Below are 27,206 nucleotides of genomic sequence, written 5' to 3'. Positions count from 1 at the left end.
GCAGCAGGCACTGGCGATGGTGACCTTGCGTCCCGTCCGCAGGCCTGACCCTGAACTAGCTGCCGGGCACTTGTCCCTGAACAGACAGTGCAGGCGCAGGTCTGCGCCCAGGCCGCTCGCCGTGGAACCAGGGGAGCCAGTGCCGAGGGCAGCAGGAGCTGAAGCACCTCCTCACCGCGGTGCAGGGACCGTCCGGAGTGGGCGGCTGCCGCTCCTGCCAGCCGGGTCCCTCCAGCGTGGCAACCACCTCGCCCCGCAGAGGACACCTCTCAGCTCCAGCTGGCAACAAGCTGCTGCGCAGGAAGGTCAGGGTGTGATGTGCAGGAGGGGACACGGGGTCCCGGGCACAGGCCGGCGGTATACTCCCTCGGGACAGCTGTCCACCCTGCCCTCCCCCACAGCCACTTCCTAGCTGCCCTGAGCCTCAGACAGGAGTGCCGTGCCCCCGACGCACGTCCCGGAGAGGCTCCCCGCCATCTTGTCTGTGCCACCTGTGCCCTGCAGGGTCCAGACTCTGGAGGGGTCGGGCCTTCTCCCCAGGGACACAGGGCCACTGGGACCAGCCTGGACCGCGGGCAGCTGCCCCTCGGCAGACCAAGGAGCGGGCAGGGCGCGTCCCACATTTTCACAACATCCTGCAGAGGGCCAACCCTCGAAACGAGCCACAAAGAGTAAGAGAAGCATGAAACCTATTCTCAGATTATTAAAAATAAACAAAAACCAGGAAAGAGGCTTATTCTTTATCATGAAAAGGTCATTGAAAATATCTCGAAAGGCAAACGTGACTGTTGAGAAGGTGCTTCTGCTGCAGTGTATGTCCCTCCGAGGGCCTGGCCACCCACACGCGTCAACACGCGTGAGCTGTGTTCGAGTCACAAACGTCACTCGGGTCCGGTCGGAGGACAACCAACCAGCCCAGTGCAGGGGGCGGGTGGGCTGCATCAGGCCCGCGTCCCGGACCCCGCGGGCAGCTCTCCTCAGCATCCGCACACGCTGTCTCCTGAGGGCCAAACACCTCCGCCGAGGGTCCAGCCCTGCCGTGTCCCCAGAACCACTAGAAAGAGAGTGAAGTGCGCCTGCCCTGGGAGACGTCGGTGGGGCACCACCCCTGGCTGAGGAGCAGCAAGGACAACGCCGCTGGTTTGCGGCCAGCAGACCACGTGGCAGGTCTCACACTGTGGCCCGGGCCGTGTCTCTCGAGGAACTGAGAAGTGAGAACCCTCGGGGAGAACTGGGAGGGCCTGGGACGGCTCTCACCCTCCCACCGAGAGCGCCCCACGAGAGGAGGGGGGGGCAGGGCCCGGCGCCCACTCCGTGGGCAAGACCGTCCCTGAGAGCAGGTCTGCAGGACTGGTCCAGGGCCGCGGACCGAGGCAGCGGACCTCGGCGCAGACACACGCTGCTGGGCTCAGCCCTGAGGACCTTACACTCCGCATCCGAGCCACACTGCCTGTGGCTCACGCCTCCTGCGGCCCCCACCCACCCACCCACCTCTGGTGGCAGGGAGCCCCGCCTCCTCTTCCCAGACCCTCACAGTCCTGCTCTGGAAACAGGAACCAACAGGCTGTGCTCAGCAGGCCGAGCACACCCTGCCACCCTGAAAGTAAAATACAGTCTGCTCAGAAATAATCCCCAAACGGAAAATGTGACCTCAACCCAGATGCTCCCCTTCCAGTTTTCTCAAAACTGAAAACCCAGCTTCCAGACATTTCCCCAGACCCATCATCCCACTGCTGCCAAGACTCCTGTCGGGAGGAAGTGGCAGCTGGGCCTGCGACCTGCTTCCAGGGAGGAGGAACGGGAGGCCCGCCGCTTTGTCCGCTGGACACAGCACCCACAGGACTGCAGCGCACTCTCCCTCGGGGGCCTGGCCATGCCTGTGCAGCTGTCACCTCGCCAACAGTGGTGACAGCGGCACCACAGCACCTGGGGGGCTGCCCCCAAGAGCAGCGCTCTCCTCGAAGGGTCTCGGCTCATTAGACTCAAACGAGACCACGGCAACAGCGCCCACCCAGGGGCAGCTGGCCCGTGAAAACTCACAGGCACGAGCCCTCCGTGAGAATTTACCCACCCCACCACATCGCCAGCACCCCGTCCAGGTAACCAGGTTTGAGGACACGCCCACCACAGCCCAGGGAAGCCCATACGATGGGACCAAGGAACAGACAGGTGGAACTGACCCCCTCACCCCCTCGAAGGGGAAAGTCAGTGCTCAGGGAGGCCCTGCAGCAGCTGACAGCTGTTCCAGCCCCCCAGTCCCTTCAACGTCAGCAGCTCCCCCGGCTCTGAGCCGTCAGGCAGGGGTGCTGGCTTCCCAGCCTGAGCCCACGTCTGTTAGTTCTAAGTCACCGTTCTTTGCAAATTGCATGCTCCCATGACCCCTCCAGGACCCTCCTGTCTGTGAGAGGTGATTGACAGAGGCTGTCTCTGCTGACCAACGAGTAGACCACACAGGGACCAGCGGCCGTCTGCCCTGCCGCTGGCCAGAGGCCGGTGCAGGGGGAAGGGGCTGAGTGGGGCGAGAGGGCCCCTGCCGTGCTCTGCTGGGAGCAGGCTGCTGGCGTAGGAGCCACCCACCGCTGATGACAGGGCGGCCCCAGCGCAACGACTTGAAAGAAGCGAAAACAAGCATTCAGGAGAATTAAAGGCTTAACCAGGAAGTCAGGGACCGGTTCTGCCACTGACTCACAGCCCTGGATTCCGGCCCCAGTGCCCAGACCTCACCGGCCCCGAGAGTGTCTGCACACGGCTTCAGAACTGGCAGGCCCAGAGGACAGTCCTGCTCAGGACCCCGCCTCGCCAAGCGGGGGGTCCTGGTCTGGACCTACGGCAGCACGAGGCCCAAGGAAGGGCACTGCCCAGGATCAGAGGGTCAGCCCGAGGAGCACAGACGTGCGAGGGGCAGGCCGTCCGTGTCTGGTGGTGACAAGCCTGCCCCTGTGTTCCACCCAGTCACCACCCCGCCCGTGAGTCTCTCCTGGTCCCTGAAGATGGGCCAGGGACAGCCAGGGCGGGCGAGGGTGCACCCTCTCTTCCGACCGCAGACAGCTGGTCACGCCACACGGCCTGGCAGTCAAGTCTTGGCCACCTCTCGCCTCGGCCCAGAAGACGGCAAGCCCCCCGAGCCCACAGCCGTGTTGTGTCCCCGGGGGAACTCAGCGCCACTCCGCCCTCACCCCAGCCCCTCAGTCGGCCCTGCGTCCCTGCAGACTCCGGTTCCTACGACTCCCGTCTCATCTGCCCCGTGTGCCCACTTCAGGGCCTACTCGCGGCCCTTCGCGGCTCCCAAACCACAGCACGGCCCCTAGTCCTGACACGGTGCCTTGCCCATGGCACAAGAAACCAAAGCCTCTGTTTCCTCACGGGACGTGACGTGGGGTCTCTTCTTCCCAGGAGCCCACCGCAAGCCCACTCCCCAGTGAGCAGGCGCTCGCTCACTGAGTGACCTCGGCCACCGGGGCTTTCGCGGGACGGGAGCGCGGCAGCCTCCCAGCCCCGGGAGGTGGTGGAGGGAGGCGCCTCTGCACGCAGCACCTCCACACCGGGCGGCACGGAAACAGGCACAAAGAAACCGTGCCCACCCCCAGCCCCCGGGCACGGGAAACCCCAGCCCCCACTGGGCCCTCGTCCGCAGGGCACACTCAGCCAACTGGCTGGCCGGTCCTCAGGGCAGCGTCGCTGGAAGAAGCGCTCCTGCACGTTCCCAGCAAACCCGAAGTTCAAGTACAATGGCATCCCAGTGGCCTTACCTGCAGAACCACCCAGTCGGGTCAGCCAACCCTCAACACATTCTACCCCCCTGTGGGCACGCTGCGGGCAGGACAGACAGTAACACGGCTGGGGGAGTGCAGAAATGAGTTTAGTAGGTAAAGGGTTTCCTCCAGGTGGCAAGATTCTCATTAAAAGATTCATAAAAAGATCTGCCATTAAAAAAGCATAAGTATTATCAAAGTGTCTAAAATAACAGACTGAGTTAGGTGGACAGACACTACTTTCTGAGCACACTGTGTGTAATTAGCACAACCACATCACTATGTTCAAAATCTCAGCTTTGACCTGAACTGTGAATTCACCTCTTACCAATAACGCAGATGAGCCCTAGCAGTTGTGGCTCAGTGGACTGGGCGCCAGCCTGGTCACCGGTTCGATTCCCAGTCAGGGCGCACACCTGGGTTGCAGGCTGGGTCCCAGTGGTGGGCGTGTGGGAGGCAACCACACACGGATGTTTCTCTCCCTGTCTTTCTCTCTCCCTTCCCCTCTCTCTAAAACTAAATAAACAAAAGAAAAACCTTAAAAAGAAATCTCAATTCGAATTAGGTATCAAATACTCAAAAGTAAAAGAATTAGATACCCTTTGAAAACACACCTGATGCATGTATATACACACACACACACACACTCCCAAAATTACACACATAAAAAAAGAACTAAAAAGGAAGATCTACTAGAAATGACAATACAGAGGTACACTATCAAGAGAATTAAAAGTCAGCTCACATAATGGGAGGAAACACTTCTAAGCCAGGTATCTGATAAGGATCTAGAATCCAGAGCATGCGTAGAAAATGAGAAGTAACCAGTGCCCGAAGACCAGGGGACCAGAACCCGGGCGGCGGGTGGCCCCTGCGGAGACGGGCGGCACTCCCCAGCGCGCGGCGGCGGCAGCGGCGGCCCAGGGACCCGCAGTCCCACCCCAGGACGCAGGCCCGAGGGGGGGGGGGACACGCGTTCCAACGAGACGCTGTGGAACGCTCCCAGCAGCTCTATTCAGTGGCCGGAATGTGGCACAACACGGCCGCCTGGCGGGTGGGGGAGAAGAGGGGTCCCTCCCAGCGGAGGGCGGCTGGGTCCTGCACGGGCTTCGTGAAGTGCCGACGCCGTGCTCCGAGGAGGGGACCAGACACAGACCCGCCCCGCGCTGTGCGGCCTCGTTCCCACGAGAAGCCCAGAAGCGAACGCGGCTGAACTGTTCACTCTGAAACGGTTGGCGGTTAATCTTATGAGGTGAGCTTTGCCTCGATTAAAACGACGTCAGAAATACTTCTGAGAGCAAACACCTCTGCCCTCCCCGCACTGCGGCGACAGTCTCGGAGGGGCGCCGGCGCGGGGGTCCAGAGCCCCGCAGGACGAGGACGAGAGCCCGGGGGTCCCCAGGCGCACACCAGTGCCCGTGCGCGGGGCGTCGGGGCCACGAATGGCAGAGGGTGTCCTCACAGCGTGTGCCCTGGTGGGCCGCGTCAGAAAAAGTAAAAATGAAAAAAATCACCTGACCCAAACCAAAAGGAGCTGAGATAGTTGGCCTTTTATAGTTTTATAAAACTCAATAGGAAATGTCCATGAAAGATGAAACGAAACACAGGCCACAAAGAAGACCACAGAAACGACCGGGCAATTTTAGAGGTCTGCTTAGACGCACACGGCACACACGCCGCGGTGGGCATGCATCTCATGCACGTGACATGCATGCAGTTAATGGGATCACAGGCACAACGTCCGGCTTTGACAGAGAGGAGACCCAGGAGGTCAGAGAACCTGGGGAAACAAGAGCTGAAAAAGCCACCGACCGTGGGGCTGAGAGGCAGAGCAGGAACTACGGGGAGAGAGGGGGCAGAACGAGGCTGACGGAGGTCCGGTCAGACCCCCAGCAGGAGAACAGAAGGAAAGCACATCCGAGAGCTGACGACCGCTCACTCCCAGAAGTGCGGGCAGACGCCATCGGACACGGAGACGAGGGCACACGAAGCACCACAGAGCGGGGCGCCCTGCCGGGGCCAGGCTCGCAAGGACACCCCGGACCGACGACGGAGGTGGTGGCACTAACACACCTTCACCGGAGGGACGTCCCTGGGACCAAGAGCAACGTCACCCCGAAGGTTGAAGGTCGGGTCTGAGCCGGGAAAAGCAGCAGCGACAGGAGAAGCCCCAGGCGCCTGCAGAGCCCGCCACACAAGCAGCGTCTCCACGACGGCGGTGTCCAGGTTCACCACGAAGACGGATGGAACACCGGACACTCCCGGCACTTCGGGAGAGGAGGGATCGGGTCTGGGACGTGGCGTGTTGTCGGGAACGTAGGTTACGAGATGAAACGTTTATGATACAAATCTAAAGATTATCATTGAAGAAGAAAAACAATATATCATTTCTAAGCCAGCGGAGGAGAAATACAGAATGGAATGGGGAAGAGAGGATGCAAGAGAAACCAAAATTTTTACAGAGCATGAAAAACAGATTTCTTGAGGTGTGGGGGAAGCAACCCGAGAGAGCAGACGGGGACCCAGCGCCCACAGACTGACCCCACCCGCAGACTGACCCCGGCGGGCGGGTCTGCACCACACGTCCCGCATGTGGGGATGTGGAGAAGACGGCAGAGGGAGACGAAATCCTGAGGGAACGCCAGCAGAACACTGGGGGAGCCACGCTCCCGCCAGGGCAGACCCCGGGACGCACGGCAGCGGCGGCGTCACCACGACCACCGGCGCTCAGCCAAGTTCACCCCGTGCCCACTGCGGCTCTGAGCGCAGGACACGTGTCTGTCCCCCTCCCAGGTCCGTGCCCATGAGAGGAGAACACACAGAGACTTGCACACGACTGTTCACGGCAGCACCACCCACAGGGGCCGGAAGGCGGAAACCCCACACACACGTGCGTCACGTGTCTTCCCGCAGGCTGTGGGCTGAAGGGCATCCCCGAATTCACAGTGGGGGCCTGCCCTCCAGGACCTCACATGGGCCTGCATTTAGAGGCGGGGCCTTCAGAGAGAGAACTTGGGTCAAATGAGGTCATGAGGGGCGGCCCTTTTCAGATCTGATGGGTGTCCTTACGAGAGGAGGGGGTTGGGACAGACACGCAGACCAAGGGGCAACCACGGGAGGACACAGGGAGAAGGTGGCCGTCTGCCAGCTGAGGGGACAGGCCTTCGCACGCAGCGGCCCCACCAGCACCCTGATCGTGGACCGGCAGCTTCCAGACCGAGAAAGTGCCTTTCTGCCGTGCGAGGCCCCGCCCCTCGCTTGTCTGTGTGTTCACGCCCACCCTCTGTCGGCGAGCCTTCCACTGGCGGTGGTGCCTGTGGCAGGAGGGGAGAAAAGGAGATGTCAACTGTTTTAGACTTCCTCGTCCCACTGAACCAACTGACTCCCGTGCCCGGCTGGGACTGCACCCAGTGACCGGCCTGCAGAGGAAGTTCAGTGACGAGAGGACAGAGCCCAGGGCCTGCTCTGGAAACGCTGGGAGCCGGGGGGCGGGGCTGAGCAGGGATGCCTCACTGCGGGGTGGGGACAGGCGGGGAGGGCAGGGAAACTGGGAACCCTGAAAACTTGGCCTGCGTTCCAGCCCTGAATCACTTTCCCAACCTCAGACAAAGCACGGTCTCAAGTTTCACTGGAGACTCAAAGCTGCAGGGGATCACACTGGGGGGGGAGACCCTGTCAGGACCTGGCTGCCCGGCTGCCCAGACCGAGTCCCTGAGTCCCCCAGACCACGAGGAACCCACTGTCCCTGCTCCTTCTCCGTGGCTCCCGGGAGACAGGCGTCGCAGGGAGGAACTGAGCCGTGGGCCAGGCACTCACCCTGCACCTGCCCCCCCAAAAAACCCCAGACGACCTGGGAGGAGAAGGGCAGCGGCTCCCTTACCACCCACCCCCCAGATAAAGCAGCTCCACTTCCACGGGGTTGGGACTGGGGCATTCTTGGAAAAACGGGCAAACGACAACTCAGCCGTGCCCGACGCAGCTCGGACTCCGAGCCAGGGAAGCCCTCCCCGCGCCTGCGGCCCAGCCACTGGACCCTCTGGTGCGGCCGCAGTCCGCCGGCAGCCTGAGGACTCTGCTGAAGTGAGAAGCCTAAAGGCACTGCCCAGGACAGACAAGCCCCCCCCCCCCGCCCCCTCCCAACGCCCACGGCCGAGGAAAGTACCCGGCTCCCCCGTTGCTGGCCCCACCCAGCCGGGCTGGTGGTCCCCAACGTCACCGGTGCTCTGGCCCTCAGCCCAGAGGACGATACCTGAAAAGCCACAGCAGAGCTCAGTACTGCAGGGACGACCCTCCAGTTCTCCGAAACCCAGGCCAAGAGGGAGGAAATGTGGAAATGATGGAATCCCACAGACAGGACACTGGCTGGGGGGGCCAAGTGCCACTAAGCACGCCACAGGGGCCAGTCAGCAGCAGGACCCAGAAGACAAGGACGGCCCAGGGCCCTCTCAGAGCCACGTCTCCAGGAGCCTAGACCCGCGTGCCAGTCAGAAACCCCCGAGACACAGTCCTCACCGAAGGGCGCACGCTGCTGAGGCACAGCACACTGGCGCAGGGGCGCCCGGCTGGGTTCAGAACAGGGGCGGGCAGGCGGGGGCCAGCGGCCGGGAGGAGGGTGGCTCCTGCAGGAGACACTGCCAGAGAGAGGGGGGCTCCCTCTCCACTCTCTCTGCAAAGGGGGCTTGCAGAGCACTGTCTGAGTGTGCGAGAGTGCGTGTGCAGGTGCACTGTCTCACACCACCAAGTGCCCCCAGGGAACAGTGCCCGGCCTGCATCTGGCCGCACCAGTCACGCAACCCCCAAGGGCACAGCTCCTGTCTGGGGGGCCTGAGATAAAGCCTGAGCAGTGAGGTGCCCCTAGGCCCGGGACCCACCCCTGGGGCTAGGCCACCAGGATGGGACCTCACAGAGAAGGTGCTGGCCTCGACAACCATGGTCCCAGCAGCTGGTTGGGGCTCGCGCCCTCTAACAACCAAGGTTAGAGAAACGGACATGCTGCCTCTGAATTCTCCCCTTCTCTCTGGAGGTAGCACCCCGAAAGGAGGGTGAACAGTTACAATGAGAACTGTCCTGTTTCCTTGTGAGGTCAGAACGTAAGTGACCGGTGTCGTGTAAGGCTCCGGCTGTGACCAGGCCACTCCCGTCACTCCTGCCCCCCCCACCACCACACCAGCACGGGGCCCCGGGGGAAACCCACGCACAGGCACCCGTCCGTCTCCCCACGGGCGGGAAGGCTGAGGCTGCCCAGGAACTGCCCACCGCCCCAAGTCGCGGGGCAGCAAACAGCAGACCCCAGGCTTCGGTCAGGCAGCCTGGCCGCCAAGCACGGGCACGAGGGCAGGACAGAGGAGGTGGGGGCAAGGGCAGGGGCAGGGGACGGAAGGAAGAGAAGCTGCCGGAGATCGTGAGGTGGAGGATCAAGCAGAGCAGCCTCACCTTAGAGGCAGGAGAGCGGAGACCCTGGCTGGGCTTGCAGGCGCACACGCCGCAAGCACGGCAGGTGCCGAGCCACAGCAAAGATCTGGTGCTGCAGCCGGCCCTGCGGCACGGACCCCGCAGGCAGTGCTGCCGCGGCACCATCCCTCCTCACACCCAGACCCATCGAGGCCCCACGGGCAGGAGCTCCACCGAGCTCTCAGCACGCCGTCCCTGGTCCACCTCACAGGGCGGCCTTCCCTGCCCCTGGGCAGCCCGGTGCTGCCTGCGCCTGTCCCTGCGCCCGGGTCACTCTCTCAGTGCTGCCGGCCTGTGCGCACCCGGCCCACCCCGCGCTGCCCCTCGGGCTGCTGCAGCCAGGCGGAAGGAGGAGGCACAGTGCTCGGCACAGCCGCACGGCCTCCAGTTGAGAGATGGCCGCCACCCTCCCCTCGAACTTGGCCACACTAAGCATGGCCTAGCCTTCCTGAGGACTGGAAGCTCGGACTGGGCCCCCGAGTCCGCAGCCCAGTGAGAACGACCACCCTCCCGGGGAGGCCTCTGAGCTAAGACTAGACGGGGAGGGCCGGTCGGCCAGTGGGCCGCTCCAGGACACGAGACAGGTGAGCGGGGTCGCCCGGGGCCCCAGACCAGCACACCTGCAGCCCCACGGGCCGCGCCGGGCAGAGGCAAGGGGAACAGCGGGACCTGCTGCTTTTTGTGACACGACTTTAGGAACCATTTTTTACTCCATGAATTACATGATGTCTAATATGAACAAAATTAACTGAGAACACTTCTAAAGAATTCAGCACGATGGTGTAAAGCCAAATAAAGTCTTAAGCCTTAACTTTTTAAAGAAACAAAGAAAAAGCCCCACGAAATCCAGGACATGGCCTGGGAAGCCCGATCCCGTGCCAGGGGCACCACGCGGGGCCTGGGGCCCGGCCCGTGCCACCTCCGCCGTCCCCAAACCGGCACCCTGTTCCAGCCACAATGGCAGCGGGGACACAGCCACGGGCTGGAGAGCAAGCAGTCTAAGCAGGGAGGGGGCAAACAGGGTCAGAATCGAGTGTCTCGGTTGCTTTTCAAGGAAAGAAAAGGTCAGAGAGGGGTGCGGAGCTGATTCCCACGGCAGCCGCCGTCCCGCCCGGCTGCGAGCTGGAGCTCGGCGCTGGTCCCGGGCCCGGGCGTGCGCTGGCAGGTCCCTGAGGCGAGGTGAGGCCGGCTGAGGCTGCCTCCCTCCCTCCCGGCTCTCGAGGAGGACGGAGGACAAAGACTGCCAGGCACAGGCTAAAGGGCAACGGGCAGCAGCTCAAGGCTCCTCCGGTTCCGGGACATGTGGGGAGACACACTGCAGGCAGAACCGCGGCTCTGACCGGCGGCTCCCGGCTGCCAGCACGCACCGGAGCCGGGCGCAGAGTCTCCCACACTGTCTCTATTACAACATCGCAGACCCGCTGGAGTCTGGCCTGCCCTGTGTTCACCTCTGCCCTCGCCCTGGACACGCCGGAACCCTCTGGCCTGAACGCCGGGCCGGCACTGACATGGCACTCGCGAGCCAAAGCAAGGGAGCTTCCGGGAGGCGCACCGTGGTGCTTGCCTTGGCCCATGGGTGACGCTGCTCTGAGGCAGCTCAGTGGTGCAAACACGTGGGAGCAAACACATGAATCGTAGCTGCGGGCAGGAGGAATATCAGGTGCATCTCTAGGCCCCGAGGGCTCAACTCCTCCACTTAAACCCCTCCCACCGGGGCGGCCGCTCAGTTTCACAGAGCAGCCGGCTGAGACAGTCCTGCTCCTGGGCACTGTCCGCCGCCGCCACCCGCCGCCGCCTGCTCCTGCACTGCCTGCCTCCGGTGAGTACCTGCCATTTCTTCTCAAATTCACCTTTTCTTTCAGAACGCCTCTCAGCTGGGTCCTGAAGGATCTGCCTCAGTGACTCGGCTGCTGCCCTGCCGTCTCTGAGGATTACTCAGGACCCAGCAGGTGCATCACTGGAGAGTAGACCTCGATTACAAAACTCTTAACGAGGCTCCACTTTGTTCTCAGCCTGTGAACAAGCTCGCCTAGAAATTAAGTCCTCGTTTCTACTATAAAACCCATAAAGTTTAAAACAAAAATCAAATTTTTATTATTGCTTATCTGTTCCTCACCTTAAAAATAAACTATGATCAGTTTCAACGTAAAAGGTCATATATGTACATGTATATGATTACACTGTGGCCGGTTTTAATTTACAGTTTCTTTAATTTTAGAGCCTTTTAAAGTTTTAAAGTTTAAAGTAAATACTGTCTTAGTATTAGTTTTTAAAAAAGCTTAACCAAAGAGAATCCCTATATAAGGGAAAGGAGGGTTTTTTCCCCTTTATAAAGCTTTTCATAAATCTGTACAAGAACAACTACTGACCGAATTAATGGCCAGGTTTGAGCTGAGACAGACCTCGCTTAAGCAAAGTCTCTCTACGTTTGCTGTCCTGATTTTTATTTTGCACGAACAAAGTTCCTCCAGTGCTTTGAACTGGTCTGGGTCTGGATGGGTTTTGTGGGGTAAACGAGGGGGCACGCTGAGCTCGCGGGCTGCAGCGACAGCCCCCTGAGCGCTGAAGCTGGGCACTCGCTGTCCAGAGCCCGGTCTGGTGGGACCACAGCCCAGACCGGGAAGAGCTCTGCTTGTTTCCTGGGCCGGCCCGCCCAAGCCCTTCAGGGAGCTGCCTCTCCCCCCAGGTCACGGCTGTCCCAAAGGTTGCCCTGCATTTTAAAGAGCCAAGAGTCTGGGAGGGAGTGGTGGTTAATCACTGGAAAAGCTCAATTGGAGTAAAACTCACAAATCTTGTTCTTGCGACACCCCAGTGGGTAGGCGACAATGGCGTGTCCCTGGAGTTACGCAACAACGCCACCTCACAATATTGTAATTATAGCATGCCCTTCAGAGCGTCCCGCCTGGCGAGGCCCTCGGCCAGACGGCTGGACTCGCCGAAAGGAGTCCTGCAGCCCGAGTCCGGCACTCAGGCTCACTCGCAGGACAGGCGCAGCACCCTGCCCTGGAGCTCAGCTGCAGTGACCGCTGGTGTGTCCTACCAAAGTTCCAAAAAACCTCCTCCTGTCGTCTGTTTTTCAGAGTTCAAGCTGCTTAGAAACTTTTTACACCTGCCAGCCGCTCGCTACCATCCTAACCACGAGCAGCCGAGCTAGCTGTCCACACTCAGGGGCCATCAGAAGGACAGGGCGATTGGGTGCACCCAGCCCTGCCCCCACGGAAAGGGGGAGCCCGAGACAGCCTGCCCCTGGCTCTGCCCACGGGCAAAAGAGCCAGTGAACGTGGCTCGAGCAGATGTTTAAAATGCTTGAAAAGTCACAAAAAGCACTCTTTTAAGTGAAGTAGGAAGACCTGTGGGAGGGCTCCTGGTCCATGTCTCTGCCCTGAGTGTGGACAGGGGCACCAGCCGCTTTGTCTGAAAGGCCCCGTGGCCAGCGTGGCGCGTGGGGCTCTTCTGACCCGGAGCAGTGCGTCTGCGCGCAGGGCACTCGCCCCGGCTCCCCTCGGGGGCAGGGCAGGCAGCCCCGCGGGAGAGCAGGAGGGTCAGGACCACTGTCGCGTCAACCCCTCGGGAATGGCCGACGCCCAAATGCCCACAGATGCCGACACAAGGCCAAGCCCCAGGGTCCCGTTCGCCTCGCCTCTCACTGCACAGCCCCCCGGCACTGTGTGACCTAGTCACGGGCACCCCCAAAGAAAGGGCTCGGGGGCCCCTCCGAAGTCCCGCAGGAAAAACTCCCCCGGAATGCAGATCCCCCTGCCACAAACAGTTAAAGCTCTGCACTGTTTTGGCAACAGGGCCCTCTGGGGGAAGGTGGGACAGCAGTTTTAGTTCTGTCACCCTGCAGCCCTCGCTGGGTAGGAGGGCTCACAGACGCACAGCCTCCACAGGCCGCCCCTGAGAGCCTCACGGCCGCCTCGGCCGTGCTCCCTGCTATAGCCAGCGACCGTGCAGCCCGGAGAGGTCAGCTCCCCGAGTCAGTGCCACGGCTGCACCTGTGGCTCAGGGTGGCCCTCCACTCCCACCACACCGGCCTGGGGCCGGCCCCAAGGCCTGTTTACTGTCCCTGGGGGCCGACCTCAGACAACAGACACTCCAGACACACCTGATTAAAAAGTGCACGTTAAGATAGAGGCAATCACCTCCCTTTAAAGTATCCTTTTGGGCAATACTCTGATTAACTTACACGCAACTTGCCTCCTGTAAACCTGAGAGAAACCCTCACCAGCGTGGGTTTACTCCTGTTTCTGCCTAAAAGCACCAGCTGTGTAAGCTAAACGAGACCGCGGCTGACCCTGACGCGCTCCTCTCAAGTCCCGAGGGACCGTCTTCCCGGCTGAGCACTCGTTTCCGTGCCGGAGGGTGGGCCCGGGCGAGCGCAGTCCCGGTATCGCCGGGACTGTGGGCTCACACCTGATACCCGTTTTGCAACTGTCACTTGGGAAGAAGCTGCGCGCAGCAAGTGATGAAATCACCCGTTCTCGGGTCTCTGCCGTGACACATCCTCCGCGGCCCTGGGAAGCTGCCTCGCAGAGGTTCTCACGCCTCCAGGACCAGCATGCAGGCGGACGTGCCGGCACAGGCCCCGCTGACTGATCTGGCTGGCCCGGCGGGCCGCACGGAAATTGTGCTTTTATCACCCAGAGCCTATCTGCCCCCCGAGGTATGAACTGAGCACTCGTGAAGAGTCATTGCGCCTTTTTCCTACAATAAGCAGGGAAATTAGAAAGACACAAAGCTGTGATTACAAGCGTAATTTGCTTGGCTCGGACCCGGCCTGGCAGCTCCTGCGGCCGCACGCGCTGGGAGGGAAGGAGGGGCAGCCTGCAGAGGCAGAGCCCGCGGATGACCGCCCCCAGGGGCAGGGCCCAGGGACCCCTCTCCCCACCGGTGGAGCAGCCAGCGCCCAGAGCCCGCCTGGTCACCCGGCTCTGCAGAAACTCTCAGAGCGCTTAGGCACCAGCAAGGCTTCCTCCCGCCCAGACGGCTCAGCGAGCAGACGGGCTCTGAAAGAACTGGGGGACGAAACAGCACCACAGAGGCAGGCCATCAGGGGGGACTGGTTCTTTGTATTTTTAAGAAATGTGGATAAATGAACAGAGAAACCAGTTCTCTGAGAATGAAATCAGACAGCTTTCTTACAAGGTGTCCAAGTGGAAATCGGAGCTCCACCCCTCCCACCCCCACCCCTCCCCCCCGCAGAGGGCCCATTACCTCACCCCTCCCGGGTGGGACCCAGGACAGCAGCGGCGGTGGTAACCAGTGACCGCCTAGCGCTGTGAAAGAAAGTCCCTCAGGTTTCCCACATGCAGCCTGTTTCCCAAAGGCTGCTTTCCTGGTGAATGTCTCCCCACCCTGTAGAGAAGGTGACGCTTTGTACGCAAAATCCTATCACACTTTCTAAAGTCTTAAAGCAAAAATGCAGCTGAAAAATTTTGTTAAGCCATTTTCTTTATTTTTTAAGCTCCTTGAAAATATGTCAAAGCTAAAGACCTTTTCCTTCCTACATTTTTATGCAAATGAAAGTGCTGGGCCTTGACTCCTCACACCCTCGGGCAGCCTCCCCACCCCCGCGTTTCTCTTGGACTCAGCAACTCCAGGAGCTGGTCCTCCCGGCTGCTGCGCTCAGCTTCTGCTGCGCCTGGAGGCCCAGAGCCCTGGGGCGTGCACGGCAGCCTCAGAAGGAAGCCAGGGCTGAGACCTGCTGTCCCGCCTAGGAGTGGTGGGTGGGTAGGGAAAGGAACCTGAAGGTCAGCCACGCCAGCAGCCCTTGCTGGGACCCGGGGCCCTGGGGGAGGAGGGACAGGCCCAGGAGGCCCTGCCTGCTCAGGCCAGGGGCCTGAGTGGGCGTGGCCTAAGGCCAGGTGGCCCAAGGCCCCCCGTGCTGAAGGGCAGAGGCTCGGTGGCTTCCCACCACAATCCCACCAGGCACCCCCAGCCGCTTTTCCCTTGAGTGTGAGGGTGAGGACACTTCTGCCACTTGGAGGTGAGCCCAGGAAAGAAGGCAGGTGCCCAGCGACACTCACGCACAGATCCCTAGGAAGGCAGTGGACACAGAAACGCTCGGGCCCCCCCAGGCTCTCCCTGACAGCACCGCTCCCCGACAGCACCGCTCCCCGACAGCACCGCGGCAGAGCCCACCTCCGCCTGTGCTGAGACCGAGGGCCGGCTGGCAGCCGTGAGGACAAGTGCCTCAGGGCGGGGCTGCGTTTCTAGATGCACTTGTGACGCCGGCACACAGAATACAGCTCGATCCCACAGGGCAGCCCCGTCGAGGAGCACTTCCTGCTCGTTACAGGGACAGCCTGCGGCTCCCAGTGCACACGGGCACAGGTGCGGCCCCCTAGCACAGTCGGGCCACGTCGCGGCACGGCTCCAGGAACTGTGCAGGTGGGCGCGACTGGCCCCCCGTCCCTCAGCCTCCTCAGTTAACAGCCGCCCAGCATCTGACGCCTCGGGTCACAAGAGGAAGGTTCCCAAAACTCAAATCATGACAGGTGTTCTTGGAATTCGCCCCAAACACACACACACCAGTCCTCTCTGCCCCCAGGCAGCGCAGGTCTGCTCTGAGAGGGGTGGCTGGCCTGCCCGCACCCCCGGGGACAGCTGCATCCCTGTCTCTCCAGGTGCCTCTGCTCTGGCCCCCAGCAGTCAAGGTGAGGACAGGCTCTCCCTGCTGGCCCCTCAGCCAGGGTCCCCTGACTAAGGCTCTGCTCCTCCGTTGCAGCTCCAGGCCCCAGATGAGCGACGCGCCCACGGTCGGGCCGGCGGCACAGCTAGCTGGCTGCAGGTAAGGCGGCAGGAGGGAAGCCGGGGAGCGGCAACACTCCACGTGTGGATTCGGCAGCAGCCACCGCAAGCGGGCCCCAGGGAAGACCGGAGCCCCACCGAGAGAAGAAAATGAGTCTCCTCAAAGAGCGGAAACCCAAGAAGCCGCACTACATCCCGAGGCCTCCGGGGAAGCCCTTCAAGTACAAGTGCTTCCAGTGTCCCTTCACCTGCAACGAGAAGTCTCATCTCTTTAACCACATGAAGTACGGTCTCTGCAAGAACTCCATCACTCTGGTGTCGGAGCAAGACCGCGTCCCCAAGTGCTCCAAACCCAGCTCCCTGGACCCTAAGCACGCACACCCGCCGGACCCTGCGGTGAAGCCCACCTCCTCCAAGTCGGCCACACACAGGCTCCCCGCCCTGGACGCCAAGCTCCCGCTCGGCCTCGCCAAGGACGACGCCAAGGAGAACGTGCAACTGCAGGTCCACGGGTCCCACAAGGGCGCTGGGCAGAAGCCCGCGCCCCACAAGGAAGCCGCACACCTGGGGCCGGCCCCAGAGGCCGCCCCGGGCACCCAGCCCACCCTGGAGGGCATCGTGCGGCCGTCGGCCTTTGTCCCCGTGGGAGACCACAGACTCAAAGGGCCTGAGCACGCTGAGGCTCTCGAGCCACTGGCCCTGCCCAGCCCCACCGCCAAGGCTGCTGCCTTCCATGCCAAGTCGGCCTTCCACGCCCCTGCCTACCCGTGGAAAGCCGGCTCGCCTTTCCTCCCGCCCGAGTTTCCACATAAAGTCCCACCCACAAAGGGGTTCGGGGCCCTCTCCCCTTACGTGCACCCTGCCGTCCCTGAGTACCCCCCTCACTTTTACGCAGAGCACGGACTGGCCACCATCTACACGTCCTTCCGACTGGCCGGGGACCCACCGGAGTGTGGCGCCCCCCTGCTGTCCGTCTACGGGGCCCGAGACCAGAGGCACTTCCTGCCCCACCCGGGGCCCATGCCCAAGCACCTGAGCCCCTCTCCCCCGACATATGAGCACTACAGGTTCCTCCCGCAGTACCACCCCAGCCTGCCGGTTCCTTACGGGTTCTACAGGCCCGAGTCCGCGTTCTCCTCCTACGGTCTCAGGCTGCCACTCGTCACCGGTGTTTCTCAAGATCAAAGCTCTCACCTGCTGGAAGAGGCTGACCTGGCCTACCGGGCCTCAAGTCCGCCCACGTCAAACCCCTCCGACTCCCACAAAAAACATGCAGAGTCTGACAAAGAGAGTCCGACTCCCGAGGCTGAAGACCCTCCCAAAGACAGGCAGAGGGACACCGAAGGGACCAAGATGAGCCCGCGTGCGGGCAGTGCGGCCACCGGCTCCCCAGGGAGGCCGAGCCCCACCAACTTCACACAGACCAGCCAGCCATGTGCCGGACTGGGCAGCCTCTCGGACAAGCCCGCCTGTAGTGCCCTGGGGAGGCTCCAGCAGCCCGAACGGGGCCTCACCGCCTTCAAGCCCATCATGAAGAGCACAGAGCACCCACATTCCCAAGCTCTGGAAAACAGAGACAACTCCCCAAAAAGGTAAGAACATTTCCTGTTCTCAAAACCTCCAGAGTCATGTCTCTGGGTTGGGCTCGGTTAGCCAGCTGCTCGCTCAGAGAGCTTCACACAGCAGCTTCCCTAAGCAAGGTCCCTGCTAAGCCTTTCCTTTGCCTCTTCCAGCCCCGAAGCGGTGAGCACCGACGCTCCGGCCCAGGCAGGGAGCACCTGCGGCAGCGTGCCGTCCAGCCCGGAGGGTGGTTCCGGGGCAGCCCCGCTGAACCTCTCCAAGAAACCGGAGACCAAGCCAGCAGCCACCCACCCCCCCATGTACAAAGACTTTGCAGAGCTGCAGGACATGCCTCTCAACCTCTCGGTGAAGGACCCCTGCAACGCCCTGACGCCGAGGCCCTCCCCCCACAGCCCGCCGCGGGAGCCGGAACCTGCTCCTGCTTCTCAGAATGCTGAGCCAGAAGGTTCTGGAGATGGGCCGGACCGCACCGAGACCAACCAGAACGGCCCCAGCTCTGACGAAGGTCCAGTGGCCAGCCCCACGGGGGAGGCCCAGGACGCACGGGCGGCGGACAACAGTGACGAGCAGAAGCAGACAGCGGCCGTGGCCCTCTGCCAGCTGGCAGCCTACAGCCCAGGCCCCGTCCGGGTGGGCGACGGGGAAGCCGTGGCCCAGGAGCCCTCCTGCCAACGCGACGCGCCCTCGGCAGGTGCCTCCGCGGGCCGAGAGCCTCCGAGCAGCCTCAGACCCAAAGCGCAGAAGAGAGCGAGCCCGCGGGACGCGGGGAGGGCCCAGCAGGGGACCAAGAAGGCAAAGCCGAGCGACACGGCCAGAGTGTCCACGCTCCGGAAGAGGACGCGGCTGTCTTAGCGCCAGCTCACCCGCCCGCTGAGGCTCGCCCGCCCGCTGAGAGCTCGGGCCGGCACCCCCGAAGGCGGGTCACGGAGCAGCAAGCCTTCAAGGGCACCTTCATTCTTTCACCTGGTCGGCTTTTACAAGGCAGTTTTTTCTTCTCAAAAAGACACACGGAAAGCAAGCCGCAAATGAGTTCGCTTTCTGCAAACGCCACGCAGAATGCTGCACAGCGCCCCCACTCGGGGCTGTGAGAACATCTGAACGACTCACGAGACCGACACGTTAGACACTGGCTTCCAATTCTGCGAAATACCAAACGAAACAGGTAAAGCGGAAAGGTCGCTTTCACGTGTAAGCCACCTCACGGAAAACCTTTTCACAATACTCTTCCTGTAAATATCTTAGCACTAGAACATACTGTCTTAACTGTATTATTAAACCGACTGTGTTTTGAAGTAACTGAAAATGCCAGAAAAAACATTTGCAGTGCTGACATGCAAGTGCTGTATGTAAAAACGTTGTGATCTGTTACGACTGAAGATTACACGTCCAGCAAAAGGCTATTTATGCAAATAATTTATTCCGCTGGGGGAAGCGCACTGCCGGTGAAGCCATTTCACTGGGTTCTATTCTGCACAACGTTACAATGGGTTTTCTGACTCACTCAGCCTCACTCCCCTCTCCCTGAAATGATGACAGAACTGCTAATTTTCCAATAAAGTCATAGATGAAATTTAAGGGTACACAAAATGAAGACAAAGATGAACTGTGTAACACTGAAGTGTATTTTGCCACAATAAACTTAAAATGAAAAAAGAGACAAGAGCTGAGGCAGCAATTAAAACTGAGAAAAAGAATGTGTGCCTGTGCGTCCATGTGTGTGCATGTGTGAGGATGTGAGTGCACACGCAGACCAGTGGTCACTGAGCTCGGGCATGGGCGCCACCCTGGGGCCCCCTGGAAACTCTCCAAAGGGCCCTCAAGCCTCAGGGGGGTTCCAGAGCCTCAGCTGCCTGAAACCACTCCGGCCCGAATCCCAGGCTCCCCTCGCCTACCCCTGCACAACAGCCGCTTCTCCCACTTGCCTCCCAGGCCGCCCGGGGTGTCACTAAAGGGCCCCTGGAGAAGCCGGTGGTGCCGAGGGTGGGCATGAGCCCACTGTCTGGGAGAAGGGCCTCAGCCAGGCAGACGGCTGTCAGCAGAACGCAGGTCCAGTGGTGTCAGAGGACACACGCAGCTAAAGCGGGAGAGCTGCCCCCAGCCACCTGCACGTGGAACAAGGCTTGTGGGCACAGTGCTCGAGTCTTTTAAACAGAAGCACAATCAAGTGTCGGTGCAGACTCTCACCTGGCCCTGCACATGAGCAGCACTCACTCACCAAGGGTGGCCTGACCTAAAATCCCCCTCGCTAAGAGCTGTAGGCTGGCCCAGTGTTGTCTGCTGTTGTTCTGATCAACTTCATGGTAACAACGCACGTTTTTAAAAACGTAGTCTGAGAAAACTTAGCCCCCAGAGCCACGGGACACGCAACAGCCCGGAGCCTCAGCAGCATGCGTGCAGGGGCAGCGCTGGTGCACGGGGCAGCGGCTCATGGGAGTCGAGGGCGGCGCGGAGCGGACAGGGCGCGAGAGCAGCACGACGCCCACCCGCTGCGCGCCTCCCACCTGAAAGCGTGCGAGGCGGTGTCACTTCAAAGTGACTGTACTCGGCCGCAGGCAACACGCTCCGCAGCACGTAACACGCTCCGCAGCACGCAACACGCTCCGCAGCACGCTCGATCAGTACGAAACACTGGCATCAGCTCAGAGGGAGGCAGAGCTGGTCAAAGCGCTCTTGGGCACCCACGAGGCAGCTGTCACTAAGCGCCCTAAGGCGTCGAGAACAACCACACGCCACCGGCTGCAGACGTGGCCATCGAGGCCCAGCCCCAGGGCACACAGGGCTCTTCCGTTTCTGACACCGACCCGGGTGGCGAAGAGCAGAAAGAGGCCCTCTGCCCTCTCGAGACTCAGCACCCGCAGGAAGCAGAACCACACGTCACGGGCCGAGGCCCAGACTCGGGGCCCAGAGCCTCGCCCTGCAGACAAGCCCCCACCCACTGCTCCACACACGCCTGGCTCCCACTGGACCAGGCGTCCCTCCTGGTGATAAACCCGGCTGCCGTACACACACTCACAACAGCCCAGAGCACCCCACGGCAGTGAACACTGGCCCTGGGGACAAGAGCATCTCAGTGTCACAGAGGCTCGTGTCCCCAGATCCAGGCATGCGGCGCAGCTGGGCGCTGAAACTGCACAGCAGGCAGACGCGGCCACGAGGAGCTGAGAAAGGCCCACATGAGGAGGAAGGCTGAGCGGGGTCCAGCACGTCCTCTCCCGCAAACACGACGTCCGTCAGCGAGGGCACGGGCAGGGCATGGCGCGCGCAGGCCACGTGGGGGGCGGGGAGGCACCCAGCTCACGGCAGTCCCGACCAGGCGAAGCCAGCGGGCTGCAGGTACTCACCGTCTGGGAGTCTCGGGGGGAGCAGCAGGCCTCTCCTGCCCAGCTCTGCCAGCGCCAAGCAGCCGCCGTGCCAGGCGTCATCTGTCTCCTGGAAACTGAGAACACAGAGGCCGCCTGAGACCCCAGCGTCTCCTCCGAGGCCCAGCTGGCCGAAGTCCCAACCCTGCACCTTAACCAAAACCCGGCTGTGGGCTTTTAAAACATCCGCAGGCCCAGGACACACAAAACCCAGTTTAAGTGGAGAGCACTGCCCTGCTCCCCCCTCCTCTGCAGAGGCCCTGTGGTGAGTCAGGTCCTGGGGAACCCGCCACAGCAGGTGCTCCAGAGACGGTGCACCAGCCACTCCCCAAACCCCCCAGGAGACGCCGGCGCCTGGAGCACAGGTCTGCAGGCCTGCCCCCCGCTGGCACTGCGGGGTCAGCGAGGGGACTGGTGGGGCTGAGGGACAGCTGCACCACACTCAGGAGACGGGGGCAGGGCGGGGCAGCAGCCAGCGGAGGCCCCCGGTGAAGCCCCTCAGGGACGCAGGCGGTTCTGCAGCCCACGGCCTGGCCCAGGAACAGCAGGGAGTGCAGTCCGCCCTGGGAGCAGGCGCAGCTGCACTCCGAGGAGCAGGTGTCCTGTTTCTGACCCATCTCAGGAAAGGCTGGCAGCTCCCGTGGCCCAGGAAGACACATGAGGAGGGACGAGAATGGGACGGCCACGTGCCCAGTCCCTGACGAGCCGCTAGCACCTGCCGCTCTGCATCTCAGAAAGCCCTGGCCTGTGGCTGACTCCTCGCCGGGCCCGTCTCGTGCCCGTGGTGCGCAGGCACCACCAGGAAGACGTGGCATCGCGGGTGCACGCAGGGTGCATGCGGGTGCATCGCGGGTGCATGCAGACGGCAGCGGGGAGGCCTTCCCGCCCCACAGTGCTCCGCTGCAGAGCCAGAGTTCATCCAAATGACAACATGAAGGCCAGGAGCACTTCAGGTTAAACTCCCAAGGACAAGAGAAGCTGGACTACATCTGCTGGGCTGGGGAAAGGCCACACACCTGACCATAGACAGGTCTCTTGATAGAAACAACGGTCGACACCGTGGGGAGAGGCTTCAGGAGGGAGTGCAGTGGGTGAAGGGGAGGGAGAGGCTGTGCCGGGAAAGGGGAGCTCCGTACAAAGGAGCTCTAACCAACCAGAGAGAAAGAACAGGAGGAGGAAAGAAGGAACAGATGGACGCAGACAGCCATCCTGGAGAAGAGGCTGGAGGAAAGGCCCCCAAATCCTCTCTCAGAGCTCTGCCTTCTCCCAAAAGCAGGACGCTCCACCGTGGCCACACCAGTGGCCAGCCCCCCGTGGCCACCTCCGCACCCAGCTCGGCCCCGGCACCGAGCATGCCCACCACCACCCCTCCAGAAAAGAGCTCCAGGAAGATGCCCCCCAACAAGCAGGCAGAACGGCCAGGGAGAGAGGAAAGCCCCCGCTGGCTCGTCCTGGGACCCTGGCCCCGCACGGCCCACCAAGAAGCGTGCGTGTCTGCAGGCAGGGAGATGTCTCCGCAGGGGGGCAGGCTGGCCACACGCCCACCACTGCTCTGAAGAGACAGCCCGCATCTGACACGCTGTTTCCTGCACTCCCGGAGCTGTCACCGCGCAGGCTCGAGGCGAAGTGCACGCAGCAGCCCGCTCGGGGGCAGCAGGGGCTCTGCGGAGCTGCCCTGGTGACACCGAGCACCCCAAAGTGCTGACGGCACACTTTCCACACGCAGTGCCCCCACGGGAAGAGCCAGCAGCTAACGAGGGCAAGTGTGCAGCCACTGACCAGCAGATAGCACCCGCTCCCCAAACCAGGAGAGACGCCTGCACAAGTGAGGCCCCCGAGGAACTGCTCACTGCGCCTGCCGCCGACGCACGCGCACGCACACGCGCACCTGGGAGCACGGTGCCGCCCGGGCCCCGCTCTGCCCCGGCCCTGCAGGCCCCCGGCTCACCGCCCAACCTCGCCGCCTGCACACAGAGGCCCACACCTGTGTCACGGGCTGGCCGTTCGCCCGCAGAACCCTCTGAAAGGCTGGGAGAGATACAACACAGCCACCACCACACCTGGCTGTTTAAAGTTAAATCCGGTCAAGTTAAATAAAACTTACAATTCAGACCTCACGGACACTGGCCTCTTTTTAAGTCTCAAGAGCCACAGGTGGCTTGTGGCTGCCCTAGAGGCAGATCCAGAACATTCCGCCATCACAGCCTGCGCCCTGGGACAGTGCCGACCACAGGTCCTAAGAATGCCTGTGCCTGTGTGTGTGCTCATGACTGGTTTTCTTTCCCCCTAAGGTTTTAAAAGGTGATGGGATCTGAGCTGATAAACATACCAGGAGTAACCAGAGTCCTACAACTCACTTAAAAAGGAGAAAAACACTCTAGAGCTCTGACGAGAAGGTCAGTTTAACAGAACGTGACAGGATGTAAGAGAGAAAAGCCACGGTTTCCCGCCACATACCTGAAACAGTCCAGCACTGACCCCACCACGTCATCCGCCAGCTCCTGGGGAAGCCTTCCAGCCACCCTGCCGATTCTGGAAGAGGAAGGTGGCACATGACCACTGCCAGCCCATCATGGGAGCCACACGCTAGACCAGGAGCCGTCCCGGGCGACTCCCCGCCCTCCAGAGGAAGGGGAAGCAGAGGCGGCCCCGGAGCCGGCCAGCACCCGCTGCGCTATACGGAAGGCCACCTCCCCTCCAGCGGGCTCCGCGGGCTCTGTGCGCCCCCGAGGGCTGCCCAAAGGGGTGGGAGTGCAGCACCCCCGACGGTCACACACCCAGCCCCTCGGACACTCCCACCTCGCGGGGACCCCACTCCCACACCAGACGCCAACTGCAGACTCCCATCAGGCCACCTGATGTGGGACGGGCATCCCCAAGGCGCCCCTGCCGGCCTGGGTCCTGGCCAAGGTGCTCCAGGAAGGCCCCTGGCTCCCGGCCCAGGGAGCACTCCAGCCAGACGTGACTCTGGACTCACAGGTTGCCCTGCGCCCCTGCACAGCCCGAGCACTCGCACATCTGAATGGATGAGCAGAAAAGCTCAGGGGTGGTCCCCAACCTCACCCCAGCACCCTCACCCCATTTTACTTCTCTCCACAACAGAAGGCGCACCGACGTCATCAACCTCTACTCTGTACTCTGTCCCCCCATCCCCCCCCACGAGAGACTCGGACTGTCCTGAGGCAGCCTGGCCCTGCAGGGCGGGTGCCCGTTCAGTAGGCCAGCCCCTCAGGCATGACAGAGGCGACGGTCAGCGCCTCTGAAGAGCAGGTGCTCTTCATTCTGCCCTGTCTGGACAGAGCGGCAAGAAGAAGAAGGGGCCTCGAGTGAACATCAGTGATTATCTTTACATCCAGGACACTCGGCCCTGACCAGTGTGGCTCAGTTGGTTAGAGCACCGTCCGGATATGCTGAGGTTGTGGGTTTGATGCCCAGTCAGGGCACATGCAAGAATCACCCAAGGAAGGAATAAATGCGTAAAACAACAAACTGATGTATGCCTGCATCCCTCCCTCCCTCCCTCCCTCTCCCTCTCTCTCTCCTTTCTCCCCTCTTCAAAAGAGACTCAATAATAACGAAGTAAGTCAGGACGCAGGTCATTAAGGGCAGACGAGAGGAGGTCTGTGCTCTCAGACTCCTTGGGGGGACTGAGTGAGTCAGGGCTCAGCACACCCGGGGGGACCACCAGCCCCGGGCCCGGCTCCATGCTCGGTGAGACGGCGGCACCTACCCTTTGGCTGCAGACCACCGCACGACCGTGTCCTTGTCCTTCAGTCCGATCAGCAGCTGCTCTGGAGGAAGACAGGAAGGCAGGTCCGTGAGCTCTGGAGTCTCTGCTCCTCGCTGAGAGGGCACCACGCGGAGACGGCGTGCAGAGGCTTAATGTCCGCCACGGGAGCAGAGTCCCCCCTCCCTCTGCTTCGACAGCAGGCACCTGAGGCCCACGTCCGCCCTGCTCCTAGGCAGCAGGTCCGCCCACCAGAGCAGCACAGGCAGAAAACCCCAGGGAGGCCCGCGTCCACGGCCTCCTCGGCCAGGTGGGGTCGACTCCCCAAGAAACAAGAGGAGCCGTACACGGACAGGGTCCTGGGGACAGACTAGACTTTAGGAAAAGCCACACAACGGCCTACGGTCTTTGAGACTGTAAGAGAGTTGGGGCAGCAACACAGGCCTTACGGTCAAAGCCCCACAAGCCCAGTGTGTGGAAGCCTTGACGGAGGGTCCCAGGCTGCCTGGGAGGGCCTGGGTCTAGGAGAGGGACAGGAGCCTGGGCAGGTGAACAAGTGCCCTGTGCCAGGCAGCCCTGGGCTCGGGGGGGAGGGGGGGGCGGCAGGGGACAGCCGGTGTGGACAACCCTTTGAGGAAACCTCCTGTGAGAGGGAGCAGGCAGCAAGACACTGTCCCCCACCGCAGGAAGCCTGGACAGTGGATGCCGGAGTGCGAGCCCACGGCCGGGAGTGGGAGGCCCCAACCAGAAGTCAGATGGAGGCTGACGGAGACTGGCCCTGCAGGTGGGGCCTGGTCTGAGGGGCGGGGGTGGGGAGCAGGCTCTGCTGACAACTCTGCCCCTGTGCACAGCAGGAGTCGCCAGCCACCTGGCGAGAGAGGGCAGGTGGAGGGCTCTGTGGGCTGCGTGTGGGCAGCAGGGACCCCAGGTGAGGCCTGGGGGAAGGACCCTGGGGAAGCGAGGTGCAGACGGTGGAGTGGAAACGGAGGGCCAGCAGCCACGGGCGTGGACGTTCTCATCGGGACAGGGCCGGACTGCAGGCTGGTGGGCAGCAAGAGAGGTCGGCGATGCCGGCACAGACCGGAAGGTGGCGGCGCCACCAACGGAGCGACGTCAGTGCCGCCTGCAGCGAGCGGGCCTGCTCCTCGTCTCCCACCGCCCAGACCGCCCCTCGGGGCGGTAGGCCACGCACCTGTCACGAGCTCCACCTCCTCGGGGACGTCGTAGCCCTCCTCACTGTCAGGGGCCTCCGTGTGCCCCCCGGGCTCCCCCTGACTCGGGGCGCGGACTTGGAGGTTCGCAGCCAAGGAGCGGCAGCCACGCTGGTACCTGCAGGGACCACACGTGACCTCAGACCCACTGTCACAGCTCGGAGTCCACCGACGATCCTGGCTGACGCTGGCCACGGGGCGTCCCCTGGAGCCTCGCCCCGCGGAGCCTCCACGTGTTCACGGAGACACGATGGGGCGGAACCCGTCTTCGCCGGCACAGCCAGGAAAGCCAGGAAAAGACATCTCCCTGGCCTGGCCGCAGCTGCAGACACCAACCAGAAACCCTCGCCTGCCCCATCCTCACCTGTCCTCACTCACAGCTGGCAGGGGCTCCCACAGGGTCTGCCCCATCCGGCGGAGGCACCGCCTCCAGCCAGCACATGCCTGGGCTGGATGACTCTGCACAGCTCCTGACCCTCTCGCTGCCTCGGTTTCCTTGCCTGTGAACCATGCCCTACGCAGAGGGCTGCAACAAGGACAGACCAGGGCCTTTCCTTCTGGGAGGGGCAGGCGCACACGGGTCTAGAGCCCAACAGGAGGTGCACAGTGAATGCCCGCGATCACCTCCAGAGCCCAGGACTTGACGCCAGCCCCCCTCTGACAGCCGCCCTAAGGCCAGGCCTGGGAGAGCAACTCGGGGAGGAGTCCTGGGAACAGCAGCCTGCAGGGATGCGGGCCTCGCTTCTGAGGGCGGCAGCCGGTCCACACCTTCCTGAAGCCTCGAGAAAACCCCAACCAGAGGCCCAGCAAAGCCACACCCAAGTCCCTGGCCCACAGGAACGGTGGCAACAAAAATGCTCTGTTTTGCCCTGGCTGGTGTGGCTCAGTGGACTAAGTGCCAACCTGTGAACCAAAGGGTCGCTGGTTCGATTCCCTGACAGGACACATGCCTGGGTTGTGGGCCAGGTCCCCAGCTGGGGGAGCAAGTGGTCAATGTATGTCTCTTACATCGATGTTTCTCTCCCTCTTTCTCCTTCCCTTCCCCTCTCTCTAAAAGTAAATAAAGAAAACCTTTAAAATAAAATCAATAAGCCTATCCTTAGGTATGGAAAAAAATGCACTGCTTTAAACTGCTAAATCTTGGGGGATACCGTATGCCACACAGCTGTGGCACTGTGATCTGCAGTAAGTATACAGAGTGGGGGGAAGTAAGATTATTGTTGTGAGTGTGTGAAACAGTTCATTCTTGTTTCCTTATTTATTACTGTATTCTTTTCCACAGGAACAACTGTAACCCTCCTTTTGCCCCACCCAGGATAGTGCGTCTTTGCCCATTTTTGGACTAAGCTGCCTTTTGTTCTGCTAATGAGGTGAT

The 27,206-nt window shown here is 61.9% G+C and overlaps 2 protein-coding genes across 2 annotated transcripts in view; one reads left to right on the top strand and one right to left on the bottom strand.

Annotated features, from left to right (window-relative positions):
- TBCD (tubulin folding cofactor D) overlaps positions 1-27,206 on the bottom strand; it is a 111,514-nt gene that overhangs the window by 51,055 nt on the left and 33,253 nt on the right. The window contains exons 10-13 of the mRNA XM_045836285.1: positions 25,813-25,949; positions 24,624-24,684; positions 23,351-23,425; positions 20,876-20,970 (exon numbers count right to left, since the gene is read on the bottom strand). Coding sequence (XP_045692241.1) covers positions 20,876-20,970; positions 23,351-23,425; positions 24,624-24,684; positions 25,813-25,949 — 368 coding nt within the window. The remainder of the gene's footprint in view (positions 1-20,875; positions 20,971-23,350; positions 23,426-24,623; positions 24,685-25,812; positions 25,950-27,206) is intronic.
- ZNF750 (zinc finger protein 750) lies at positions 10,484-19,200 on the top strand. The gene is made up of 3 exons (XM_045836293.1): positions 10,484-11,022; positions 15,931-17,545; positions 17,687-19,200. Exons 2-3 carry the CDS (start codon positions 16,104-16,106, stop codon positions 18,384-18,386), a joined length of 2,142 nt encoding a protein of 713 aa, XP_045692249.1. The 5' UTR covers positions 10,484-11,022; positions 15,931-16,103; the 3' UTR covers positions 18,387-19,200.

This window comes from Phyllostomus hastatus, unplaced genomic scaffold, assembly GCF_019186645.2.
Source record: "Phyllostomus hastatus isolate PE091 unplaced genomic scaffold, TTU_PhHast_1.1 phas_contig_210, whole genome shotgun sequence".
NCBI lineage: Eukaryota > Metazoa > Chordata > Mammalia > Chiroptera > Phyllostomidae > Phyllostomus > Phyllostomus hastatus.
Note: the sequence above shows the minus strand (reverse complement) of the source record. Positions and strands in the feature narration are given on the sequence as shown.